Below are 13898 nucleotides of genomic sequence, written 5' to 3' on the forward strand. Positions count from 1 at the left end.
GTGAACAAACGACGAGGAGAGAGAGGAAAGCGAACGAAGATATGTGAACGAAGGAAACACTACTACATAATTAGCTTTAAGTAACACTCAAAAGGTGTTACTTAAAGTGCTTAAAGTGTAACATTAGATAATAGGTAACACTTTTTTGGGTGTTACATCTGCCCGTGTTACCTATGCTATTAGGTAACACTTTTGATCGCCTATAGTAACACTTAAACAAATGTTACTTTAGATTCGTTTATGTAACATTTTTAATACCTATTGTAACACTTTTAAAGTGTTACCCCAAATTTATTATGTAACACTTTTCATATTATTAGTAACATATTGTAGTGTTACCACAACCTATAGTAACACTTCATTAGACATTACGTATCACTTTTTACCATTTTAAGTAGCATCTCTTGTGTTATTAGGTAACACTTTCTTGTCATATTCTATAACACATTCTAGGTGATTAAGTAACACTTTTTTTTATAAGGAATATGTGTATATACATATATAAATTAAAATTAATATATGAATTGACAAATATATTATAATAATTATAGAATTTTGTACACCTGTTAGTGCTACTTCCATAAATAAAACTAAAAATCATCCAACAAGAATGTATTCATATGGTAATCTAAAACTAGATCTAATAGTCATATATCTGATATGTATTCCATCTGTTATTATCTCGTCATATGCATCCATTTTCTAGCGGCCTCAATGTCATGTGTTGCTACTCTGCACAATAGAACTGCTTATGTTTCAATTGAGGATTTTCCAAACTAGACAACCTTTGATTTTGATTAGATTGCATTGATACTCTTTATTGGTGCGTGGTTTTCACTGAATCCAATTGAGGTCGCTTTCTACTTCGTGTTGTAAATTTCCGTTGCGATTCCTCCTCTATATGTTCATTTTTCGAGCTTGGATGACGCCTTTTCACTAGATTTGCCATTCCTATTTGAGGGTCACTTGCATTGTCTTTAAGCATGGCAGGATTTATGTTTTGTGCTAAAATCTGTAAAATGGAAAACTATATTAATTTCAAGAATGTACCAAGTTAGTTAAAAACTATAATTCACAAATTAAGTACCACCTTTTTAGATTGAGACCTCAATGTTATGCACTTTTCCCTTTTATCGTTGTCACTATCTTCACTAGAGTGGATCAATAGTTGTTCACAATCTTCAGGATGTGTCTACTCATCATCGTTATCCGGCTTTTAATATTTTTTCTTATTGTTGCATGTTCTTTTTTTTCCCTTCATTGATTGACTAATTTCATAAGCCATAGACTTAACTCCCATCTCTTGCAACTTCAATCGATTTTCCGCTATCCTCATTTGTCTGTATTTCTCATAACCAGCCATCTTATCCTACAAAAAAAGAATTATAGAATCTATGTAAACTACAAGCAAAGACCAATGAGAAAATTAGCATTGCAGTGAGGGTTATTGTATAAAAATATGTTTTTGAATTCCAAGCATGACGATAACACAGTCCATAACATAACAAAGGGGGAAAAACATAGGTAAAGAGCTCAAATATATTGCTAGTGTTTAACAGAAACCAGTCCATGTGGGCAACTCTAGCAACAAAAGCTGTATGCCAATTTCTATTTCAACTTATGTCTGAACAAAGAGTAAAATACTTGCTCGACTACAATAATTGCATCTGATTTGAGGGCAATATTCTTGTTTATAGCCTAAGCAGGACAATAAATATTCTAGGAATCTTGTCATCGCAATTTCAGCTTATAAGCTCAAACCTAATCATCTTAGAAGCTCAAGAGTCGAGCAAAACCTGATTAGATAATCGCCACAAGTTGATTTCTCATCATAGTTAGCACTAATCTTACTTATTACTTGATATAAATTACATAGACATCTTCTTCTAGCTGGTTATTTATTCCACATAAATAAGAAATCAAGCTCGGTCATTTGGCTTTTTCTTTGCAGAAAATTCTCTCTGAATGTCATAAATTTATCATGGAGCATTTAGGATAAAGAAGAAAAAGAAGGCAAATGCACCTTGACCATTGTGGTAATCCAACATTCAACTGAGCAATGCAGTTCACCGAGTCTTATAGGTCTGACCAGTAAACAATAACTGCTTTCAGCATGCACAAGCAGATAACTAAGGATTTCATCAAGTTGTAATGATTGCAAATGAAATAATACAAGCCTAACTCATTAGGAAAGAAAGAAAAAAAAAAAGTAAAAGAGTCTAATATAAGTTCAAACCTCTAATTTTTTTTCCCACAACTCTCATTAGGATAAATTTTTTAGATGGTTGCGTTTGCTGGTAGATAACATCTGAGATTTCCCAATCTTTGGAATTTGTTTTAGGTAGCTTTTCAGATTTTACTGGATCTAGAAATTTCTCATGTCAGTTATATAATCAAATAATGAGTATTAGGAAGAAAATCAATAGAAATAGAGGTGGACAGGGAAGAAGAATATTTTTAGGTCATGAACTGCAGCAAGCTACTGCAAGCCCCATCAATTTTAGGCTAGTACGAGGTGCAAATATTCTTGGATATTGTTTCATACCCACAATTTCCTCTTGTTTTTAATTTCCAAGTCTCTGCTTTCTTTGCATCTTCATGAACTACAGCATTAACAAAAACTCTTGTAGTGGTCTTTTCCGCTCCTTATGTTGAGGGCACTAATTGTTAACTCCAATAACTTTGTGAGTGTTACTTTTAGAATCTGACCGACAAATGTATATTATAGGACGAAAAGAGTATTTTTAAGATTGTTGAATTCCTTCTTGCTGCCTTTGTCCTGATGGTTTTGTTATTTTTCTGTCCTTAAGCTAACTTCTGTAAATGAGCAGCATCCTGTATTTCTTCTAATGTACTATATTACTAGTAGTTTAGTACTTATCAGTTATCATATTAAAAACAAATTCTGTTTGTAAGATGCAAAAGATCGGAATCATATATCCTCTGAGTCTAAATTGCTCTTCTTAGAACAGCATCAAGCAGTGTCAGTTCACAATTACTAGGAAGATATAGGGATAAGAGCAAAAAAATTATTGCCTGAACACAAATACAATATTGCTGTAAGCACAAAGGGTAATCATAAAAGTGCAATGGCCAGATTATATAAACACATGCAATCTCAAATGAACAATAAGGAAAAAATCACCAAGTAGACTCAGAAAATAGAAAAAACAACCAGCCATGAGAGAATCATTATGGAGTCTTACCTTCGAGACTTCTTGGCTAAGAGAAGTTCAGTGATAAATCCACGAAATCAATCACCGAAGAGTTAAATTCCCAATACTGTATCAAAGCTAGTGCCTACAAAAACATTTCAACAACTGTAAACATAACCACTGCTGAAACTGACAGTAAAATCAAGAAATTCGACAGAATTGATGGTAAAATCCAATAAAGAAACAATTAAGATTTCTCATTTAAGCAATAATTCGACACAATTGACAGTGAAATCAAGAAATTGGGAAAACTAAATTAGGGATTTTAAACTCACTATGATAAAGTTTGATATTTCTAACTAGATTATAAAAGAGTGACTTAAAAGAACAAACATGCCAATATAACATGAATCACTGGTCTCATCAAATTTCAAAAACCAAAATACAAATGAAGATGGAAACCGGATGAAAAAAAGAGATCGATGACGCTGCAGATGGATTTGAGTTGTGAAGTTGTTGGTAGACGTTCTCCGTCGTATTAGGAATTTTTTTTGGAATTTGAGAAAACTGATTGGTATCATTTGCGGTTCATTGGCATCTAGGGATTAGCGCTGATGGCTCAATGTCCTTGATGACTCAAACCAAATTTCAACGGCGGCAAAAAGCAGCGCCTATTATTATTAAGTTTAGGGATTAGCACAATATGTAATATTTACTCCAATTAGAACTTGTCTCTAGTTAAAAAATCATATTAATTTGAAAAAAAAACCTAATGTATTACGTCACCTATTAAACATATGTTAGTGTTACATATTTCAAATATATTAGTGTTACCTATTGTGTTAGTGTTACTTAGAGATGTTACCATACATAAAGTGTTACTTAAAAGTGTTACATGTTATATAAGTGTTACAATATGTGTTACAAAAAAAATAAACTGTTACAAAAGTGTTACATGTATAGTCAAGAAAATTGCACTTTAAAAAGTGTTACCAAAATGTGTTACTTAAAGTCAATTATGTAGTAGTGAAATCACCGGCGAACGAACGAACGAATTCACCGACGAACGAACGAAATCACCGGCGAACGACGGTGGTCTTCGTCGACGATGAAGGTGAGAGGGCTTAAGTTGAACGAACAACCAAAAAAAAAAAAATCGGTGGTGGAGACAGCGAACACGGTGGTCTTCGTCGAAGATGAAGGTGAGAGGAGAGAGGATTGAAGGTGAAGGTAAGGTGAGAGGAGAGATGGCTGAAGGTGAGAGGAGAGAGGTAAGAGGAGAGAGGGCTAACAAAAAAAAACCCTAACGGGCGTGTGAGTGGAGAAAAGACTGAAGGGGAAGGTAAGGTAAGAGGAGAGAGGGCTAATAAAAGATTAAAACGGCGTGTGAGTGGGAGAATGTGAAGAAACAAAACAACCCTAACGGGCTTGCGTTTTATACAATTTTTTTAAATATTGCTGCGGTTCTCATCAATAACCGTAGCAATATATCAAAATATTATTTTTTAATAATATTTTAATATATTGTTGCGGTTTTTTTGCCAGAAACCGCAGCAATATATTTGGTCATATAGTAAAAAAATTTCGAAAAATTTCTGTTGAAACCATATTGCTGCGGTTTTGGGCGGGAACCGCAGCAATATTGTTATTTTCTATTTTTTATTTTCTTTTTGCGTGTTATATTGCTGCGTATAGGTAAAACCGCAGCAATACCACCGCAGCAATTAGCATTTATTCTACTAGTGAACAAAAGTCTTGTTCCTCAAAAAGGAAACATGAACTAAGAACTAAGAAAGGGAAGGGGAATGGTGTTCCTCAACAATCTCTTCGTCAACCACATCCTCCAGCTTCATCATTACCTCCCCATGATTGAGTCCAACTCGTTCCTTCAACTCCTGCAAAGCTAGGGCCATTGTATCCATCTTCACCGTATCACTTAGAATCTTCATAAGACCTAGCATGTTGTCAGTTTTAGCATCCAAAGTCCAGTGTAGGTGATTATAGAATTTTATCATGTGTTGTGCAGGAAGACAGACACTAGTGGAAAAAACTGCTTTTGCTACTTATCAAATGCTTTGGTTGTCTCATCAACCCGAGCATTTGTAAAAATTTTAATAAAAAAAAGTCACAAATGCTCGTGTTGATTAGTCAACCGGAGCATTTGATGTCAAATGCTCCGGTTGACTAATCAACACAAGCATTTGTGAATAAGTCATCCGCGCCTCTAGTCAATCAACCTGACTATCCGAGCATTTGGTTGTCGTTTTTTTTTATTAGTATTAATTCCCCCTACCTCCCTCCCTCTTCAAATGAAATAACTGCTCCCCTCCAATGGCTCCAATACCTCGTCTTTCTGTTCTCTTCCTCCTTTAACTGGTTTCTCTTTCTCTCTCACCCCCATCTCCTTCCATACTCAACCACCGAAACGCTAACTACTCCATTTCTACCCTCCTTATCTCCATCTCCTTATCGTCACATTGGTTTTCATGCTAAAATCCCTAATAATTCGAAAGAAGCTCATAATTCGGATGGATCCCTAATTTCTAGGGTTTCCAGTTCAATTTTCACTCGCATTTCACCCATTCTTCACAAAAACAAGTAAGTGGCTCGATTATTTTTTCTTTTTTTTCCAGATTTTTTGTCCTAAAACTTGAACCCTAGAAATCGAAGAAGATTTATTTCTCCCTTCACGAGTTCCCCTGAATTTTTTTCTCTCTTCAGATCTTGATGTCTCATACGAGTTCTTCAGCGCCATTCTCCAGCACCGCGGTAGGAGGCGGCGGCGATGGTGGTTCTTCAGCATCGCTATATCTCTCTCTCATCCTTTTTGTATGAGTTCTTCAGCGTCGTTCATCCAGGTTTGTGATTTTTTTTGTAGTTGAGTGTCAACTTTGCTCATCTAACTGTAATTCAATTAATGTTTAAATTTTGATGAGTAATGATATGGATCTTTTGTCTGCCGTTGATCATATGAATATAAGTGTCTAATTATTCAATGCTAATACTTTGGGCTGGAATCAAGACTCAAGAGTATGAGTAAATTGGCTTCATTTATCTGTTTAGATTGTTGATATAGATGGTTAAATTAAGCTGGATTATGTGCTGAAGAGATTTGGTAGGATTCAATGTGTTTGCAGCAAGTGGGTATTGTCTGTACTACAAGATATTCAACAAGATGCAGTAGCTATTATTTAACAACTCTTTGATCAAAATCGTATTTCTGAACGTCAAAGTGATATGGTAAGCAAGGTTAATGCAGCTAGCTAGGAAAATCTTATTGTTCCCAAACCAGAGGTTGTGGTTGGTATTGAGATACAAGAGAACAGAGGAGTTCAAATTCAGACTAATGAGCCTAGTAAAGAGGTTGCAGCTCAGTCTACTCCTAAGACATGGTCCTCGGTGGCCACAGAGCAAAAGCTTATATCTAAGGGTATGTCGTTGAAATTAATAGTACCTAGTATACATAATGGTAGAAATGTTGCGAAAATTGATAAATCTGAAGTAGAAAAATTGTCTGATATTTGGGCTAATGATGTGGTATTGTATATTGTGGGTAGGAGTCTCATTGTTTGTTAATGAGTGCACTACTAGACTGATGAGAGTGTCTTATGCACGTCTCCTTATTGAGTTTGATGTGACAAAACTTGTGCTTAGAACAATACATATAAATTATAATGGGAACATTATTGAACAAAAGGTTCAGTATGATTGGTCCCTCTTTTTGCCAAAAATGCCAAACAACAGACATGATTGGGTAAGAATGAAAGGCAACATGCTAAGTCTGATTCTAAAGTAATCCATAAATGGATTCCTAAAGTGCCTATAGCGAATGTTGCAGATAATAATGTTGTTAAAATTGAAGATTTAACTCATCAGATTGCAGGGGAGAAAGATATAGTGAACCACTTCCGTCTCAAGTAGCTCAACTAAGCAGATAGAAGGTACTCCTTTGACGCGTTGTGAAACCTACCTGTGTGCCTGTCAGCTAGATAACCTAGATGAGCAAGTGCAAAGACAACCTGCGTTTTTTATTGGTTCCAATACCCTTCCGATAATAAGACGACCGAGGAAAATGAGGCTCGACACATTAAATTGTTGAGATGATATTGGAGGAGATGTAGAACCAGTAAATACTTAGTTTGAATCTTTGTTTGTCTCCTACCCATTCACTGCTCATCGTGGTATATTTTGATAGTATATTAGTAGGAGATGTTGCCTTTTGCTCTTCTCTTGCTTACAAGTTTAATTGTCTGCCCTTCTGCCAGTTGACATAATGAAGCCTGATACAACTGTTATTATCCGAAATGCAAAGATTGACATGTTCAAGGGAACAATGAGGCTTGCAGTTGACAAGTGGGGACGTATTGAGGCGACTGAACCTGCTAATTTCACAGTGAAAGAGGACAACAATCTCTCCTTAATTGAGTACAAGCTTGTGAATGTTGCTGAAGATGGACAGTAAGTTTTAAGAGAAAGATGGACAGTAAGTTTTAAGCGGGTAGATATTTCCTGGTGTGAAGGAAGCTTTGAGGCTAGTCTAACCTATCTGGTAATCATGTCCTTCAGCAATCATTGAAGGGGCTCTCTCTTGATTGAATGAATATATTCCTAGTAGGAATATTAACTATTTATTGGTATACAGGTGTGCTAAAGCCATAGATAGGCGTAAATTTCGGTATGTGGTATGTCTAAATTCTGATGTTCACTTGATGATTGGGGTTGTTTCTGGACATGGGATTGTAAAGAACGTTGGTGCTAATGATGATGATGTTATATATATATATATATATATATATATATATATATATATATATATATATATATATATATATATCTTGTTATTGGCTTTAGGCTTCTCTCTAGTCTCTGCATTTCCCATACTTCATGTCCAGTCTATGGTTTATGTACTGTGGAAGCTACAAGCCTTTTTAGATGGATTTACTAAGACTTAATCAGTCCATGAATAGTGCTTGGTATGTGCTTGGGGATTTTAATGTTGTACAGGACCCTGAGGATAAACTTTAAGGCAGAGCTATCACTTTTTATGAAACTCAAGACTTCATTAGTTGTCTTGATTAGAATGATTTATTAGAGCTTAAAATATGTGAGCATTTTTCTTCTTGGAATAATAAAAGTCAGGGAGAAGCAAAAGTCATGAGTTCAATTAATCGATATCTTGTCAATTCTCATTACATACTTGCTTATGCTTGTGTTATTGTTGAGTATATCAATCCAAGTATATCAGACCAGTTCCCTCTCATCTTAAAATGTTTACCCCATAAGTTTTTTTAACTATATGTTTGATCATGCTGAATTTTAAGATATTGTGAAGTTTCAGTGGAATAAATTTCATGTTGGAGGTACCATGCTTCAGGTCTGGCAACTGCAAGAGATGACATGAGTTACAAATTACAATTATTATCTATACATCAAGTATACTGCTTACTTGAAGAGTGTATGCAACTGCAAGAGATGACATTAATGGTGAAAGGCTCAGACTGCCTATAGTTGTTTCTGTCGTTTGTAAAACTGTCACTAAAATTTTAGTTGTGTCATGTTTTTTATACTTGGTGAAACTTTAATGGTGAAAGGCTCAGGCTGCCTATGGTGAAACTTTTGAGATTTTTTTGCAATTATGATCTTGTTGAGTTGTTGTTTATACTTCTGTCATGTTTATTTGATTAAAAAAATTTTAGTTTATATCCTTCTTATATATGTTCTTTTAATTCTTATAAGAGTATAAGTAGTCTTTAAATTATGTGGGGATAGTGGGGTATGAGTTGTTTGTATGCTGCATGATAGGGGCTGCTACTAAATGATACTATTAATTGAGTACGTCACCTTGTTGGGGCATGTACAGCTTCAGCAAGCGGTACAAATTTTTTTTTAAAAAAAAAAACTAGCAAATGCTCCGGTTGTTAAGAAAAAACCGGAGCATTTATGCTATAAATGCTCCGTTTTTTCCTTGACAACCGAAGCATTTAACAATCAAATGCTCCGATTTTTTAAAAAACCGGAGCATTTGAGACACCAAATGCTCCAGTTGAAAACGGAGCATTTGGTAAAATGCTCAAATGCTCGTATGGCTTCTGCTACGGGTCAAATACGGAGCATTTATGGGCTTTTTAACCGGAGCAATTGATGTTTTTTCCACTAGTGAGACATCATTTACCCAGCTACAGTCATCCGAAGTAACTTGTTCCTTACCCTTGGAACCAGAGGCAGAAGTAGGGTTTGGTGGAGGAACTGGAGTAGGTTGGTTTGAAGGATCAGTAGTTTCGGGAGTGGAAACAGATGGAGAAGGGTTGTAAATGGGAGGAAGAAATGGTGGTGTTGGTGGAAGAGTTATGGAGGTTGAAGCAAAAGGGTTAGGTCCTGTTATTTCATCCTTAATCTTCTCAAAACTGGAAGGAATAGAAAAGGATGAGGGAGAAATAGAGGTTAGTTTTGTGAAAGGAACAGAAGGATTTGGAGATGTTGGTGGAGTGGGTTCCTTGAGAGTGGAGTTGTCCTGTTCCTCCACATTAGAAAGGACTAAAGGGGAGTCCTTGTTGGAAGGAACAGAGACAGAATGAGCGATTTTCAGATGAGTGCTCTTCCTCACTCTCTTAGGAACAGGAGGGGTAGGCTTTTTGGCTATGTGTTTGCGCCTCTTTGGTTTAGGTTCCTCCGGTTTCGGAATTGGTTCCTCCAAAATAACATCATCATCCTGTTCCTCAATTTCTACCTTAGACAGTTTCCTCTTGCTAGAGGAACTAGGAGTTATTCTCCCTTGAATGAGTACTCCTTCTTGGACAGAAAGATCCAGTCCATTAAGAGTCTTCTCATTCAAGATGTTCCCTTGCTTGACTCCTAAAGTAGGCCATCCGGTTAGTCTCACTTCAAAGTGGTGAAGGAGAGATGTAATCAAGGCTCCATACCCAATGACACAATGATTCTCAATACAGTGGGTAAGATGTTGGATAAAGAGAGAAGGGAAGTTGATTTGAATGTGGTGGTCTAAACAAAACATGTAACACATGTCTAAGAGAACCACTTCATTCCTCTTTTCAGTGCAAGGAATGAGTGCTCTCCACACTAAGTTGAACAAAATTTTGTGAAGATGAGAGAGTAGGTTATGATTTATCTTGTTTTGACCAGCAGTTCCTCCAAAGAATTCAACAATTTTATCCTGAAGAAAATTCGGAAAAGAAACAGTTCCTTTCCGTTTAAAATATAAATCGGTTCCTTTGCAAGGAACTTCCCAAACCTTTCCCAATGTGGCTTAATTAAACTTAATTTTCTTTCCCCTAACCTCAGTTGTGCAAAGTCCATCAATATTAGTAAAATTCGCACAAAATTCATCCATTGCTAAAGGAACAAGTGCATTGTTAAATGCGAATTCAAATAAGAATTCCATACCCTGTTCCTTTAGAATGTTTGTTAATTCATGAAATTCTACTTTATTTGCCCATTCTAGATCTACACAAAAACCCAATACATACCTGATTCGCTTCTTTCAACCCGTTTCTTGGAAGAAGAAGGAACAGTTCCTTTGGAAGGAACAGCGTGAATCTTCTTCCCCCTGAGTTTGTTCCGGGGTTTCTTCTTCACATCTTCCCCAATTAATTTTCTTCGCGCATACTCCTTCTTGGAGATTCTAACTTTGTTCACTTATGGGGTTTCTTGATTTGGTCGTTTTCAGGGTTTTGGTAGGAGAAGGAGAATTTTCCATTTTAGGAGTTGGTAGTTTTTGATGTTGGAAAAGGAGAGTTGCGTGAGGTTCTTGCCATGATTTGAAGAGAGTTGGTTTTTATGGAGTTGAAGAGGTGTGAAGAGTTTTCGCATGGCAAGATGAAAGGTTGGAGGAACACGGTTTCAAATGATGAATTAAGAGGGAGTTTGCATGTAAAGTGTCTTTGACAGCCGGGAAAAATAAAAAAAATAAAAGAAAAAGAAAACGAAAAGAGATAAATAGAATCAAGATTTAATTAAATCTGTTCCTTTTATTTTGGGATTTTTCGGTTTTTCGATTTTTATGAGTTTTAATTTTTGAAAGAAAATAAATGCTAAGGAACTTGTGCTATAGGAACAACTAATGCTACATATCAATGTTCCTTCATATCATGCATGTTTCTTACCTTAGGAACAGTAAGGGGAGTATTATGTGACATTTGTGAGTTGTTTAATTCTTTGAATTCATGTTTATGTTTTGCAACATTCCAATTTGCAATGGTCTTAGGCAATTAAACACAATTATTTTTAGCACACAAAGTCACTCAAATTGATTCAAACATGGGGGAATGACATAGGAACAATCACTTAATTTTTATTAAACCTAACTCAAGCCTTAATTTTTCATATCTATCTCTTTGCAAAGGCTTAGTTAGTATATCAGCAATCTGATTCTCAGTTTGACAAAACTCAAGTTTAATCAAACCTTTTTCAACATTTTCTCTTAAAAGTGATGTCTGATATGTATATGTTTAACTCTGAATGATGCACTGGATCTTTAGAAATACTATAGCATAGTATTATCACAATAAATAGGAACACAATCAAAGTTTATTCCATAGTCACTAAGTTGTTGTTTTATCCAAAGCATTTGAGAGCAACATGCAGCAGCTGCTACATATTCTGCTTCAGCAGTGGATAAAGCAACTGTGTTTTGTTTCTTGGTACTCCAAGAAACTAAACTATGACTAAGGAATTGTGCCATACCTGAGGTGTTTTCCTATTTACAAGATCTCCAGCATAATCTGCATCTGCATATCCTTTTAGCTCAATGTATCACTTCTTGGATAGTAGAGTCCAAGATCATCTGTTCCTTTAAATATCTAAGAATTCTCTTCACAGCAGTAAGGTGAGACTCTTTGGATTTGCTTGAAATCTAGCACACAAACCAACACTGAAAGCTATGTCTGGACGACTAGCAGTTAGATACAAAAGTGAACCAATCATTCCTCTATATTTTGTTTGATCAACACTTGTTCCTATGGAGTCTTCATCTAATCTAGTTGAAGTTCCCATAGGAGTGTGATTTATCTTTGAGTTTTCGAGGCCATATTTCTTTAATAGTTCCTTTATGTATTTTTGTTGGTGAACAATTATTCCCTTTTCAGTTTGTTTGATTTGTAGTCCAAGAAAGAAATTTAACTCACCCATCATACTCATTTCAAATTCATTACTCATGAGACTTGAGAATTCTTTGCAAATGTTTCTTTGTAGCTCCGAATATGATGTCATCAACATATATTTGAACAAGCAAAATGTCAGTTCCTTTAGATTTTAGGAACAAGGTTTTATCAACCTTTCCTCTTTTAAAATTGTTTTCTAAAAGGAATTTCGATAATCTCTCATACCATGATCTAGGTGCTTGTTTTAACCCATAAAGAGCTTTATCAAGCTTGTAGACATGATTTGGGAGATTATTATTTTCAAAGCCTGGGGGTTGTTCAACATATACATCTTCATTTAGATAGCCATTTAGAAATGCACACTTAACATCCATTTGATATAGTTTAAATCCCATGTAAGCAGCAAATGCAATTAAAATTCTAATGGCTTCTAATCTAGCTACAGGAGCAAAGGTTTCTTCATAATCTATTCCTTCTTGTTGATTATAACCTTTTACTACAAGTCTAGCTTTGTTCCTACAATGGTTCCATATTCATCTAGTTTGTTTCTAAACACCCACTTTATTAAGCCAATTACTTTTTGTTGTTTAGATGAGGGAACTAGATGCCATACCTTGTTTCTTTCAAACTCATTTAATTCAGCTTGCATGCAGTAATCCAATCAGAGTCAGTTAAGGCTTCTTCATGATTTCTTGGTTCCATCATTGATAGGAACGCATGAAATGCACAAAAGTTCCTTAACTGAGATCTAGTTTGCGTACCTTTGGATATGTCGCTGATTATGAGTTCCATTGGATGTGACTTTTGTGTCTCCAAGGTTTTGGTTGAATCTCTCTTATGGGAACATGTTGTTCCTCATGAGTTCCTTGAGTAGATGAGGAACTCTGATCAGTTGTTCCTCTGTTAGCCTCAGTAGACTCTATTCCTTCATTTTGAGGAACAGAACATCTTCTCTCCTTGAGGAACAGGAATGTCATCGATGTATTTTTCAATTCCTCGTTCCTTTCCTCTTTCATTCTTCTTCTTCTTGTGAATCTGCATTTTTCACTTGGTTGTACCAACCCAATCTCATAGTCATCAACCTGTATGCTTGGATTGTATTTGTCAGATTCATCAAAGATTACGTGAATACTTTCTTCAACACACATAGTTCTCTTGTTATATACTCTATAAGCTTTACTATGTGAGAGTATCCTAAAATATGTCTTCATCACTCCTTGCATCAAATTTTCCAAGATTATCTTTTCCATTATTATGCACATAACACTTGCAGCCAAATGTTCTAAAATAGGTGATATTTGGTTTCTTTCCAAAATAAAGTTCATAAGGAGTTTTTAATGATAGGTCTCATCATGGCATGATTATTTATGTGACAGGCAGTATTAACAGCTTCTGCCCTAAAGTTCCTTGGAAGCTCACTGGCTAGACATTTCCTCCAAAGTTCTATTTTTCCTTTCTACAACACCATTTTGTTGTGGTGTTCTAGGGGCAGAAAAATTATGATCTAGGCCATTATCTCTGCTTAAGTCATCAAATTTATAATTCTCGAATTTTTTGCCATGATCTGATCTAATGTGCATTATTTTCTGACCACTCAAGTGTTGAACTCTTTTAGCAAAGACAAGGA

General features: G+C 35.5%; 1 protein-coding gene and 1 long non-coding RNA gene across 2 annotated transcripts; one reads left to right on the forward strand and one right to left on the reverse strand.

Annotated features, from left to right (window-relative positions):
• Positions 1-512: 512 nt before the first annotated feature.
• LOC104890907 (uncharacterized) lies at positions 513-3755 on the reverse strand. The gene is made up of 3 exons (XR_007273504.2): positions 3207-3755; positions 1091-1369; positions 513-1012 (listed from the first exon to the last, which is right to left on the reverse strand). It is a non-coding gene; the product is annotated as an uncharacterized LOC104890907 (long non-coding RNA).
• Positions 3756-5496: 1741 nt separating this feature from the next.
• LOC130590993 (uncharacterized protein At4g28440-like) lies at positions 5497-7916 on the forward strand. The gene is made up of 3 exons (XM_057393779.1): positions 5497-5753; positions 5877-6013; positions 7421-7916. Exons 2-3 carry the CDS (start codon positions 5941-5943, stop codon positions 7615-7617), a joined length of 270 nt encoding a protein of 89 aa, XP_057249762.1. The 5' UTR covers positions 5497-5753; positions 5877-5940; the 3' UTR covers positions 7618-7916.
• The last annotated feature ends 5982 nt before the right edge of the window (positions 7917-13898 follow it).

Source organism: Beta vulgaris, chromosome 4 (assembly GCF_026745355.1).
Source record: "Beta vulgaris subsp. vulgaris cultivar EL10 chromosome 4, EL10.2, whole genome shotgun sequence".
NCBI classification, from domain to species: Eukaryota; Viridiplantae; Streptophyta; class Magnoliopsida; order Caryophyllales; family Amaranthaceae; genus Beta; species Beta vulgaris.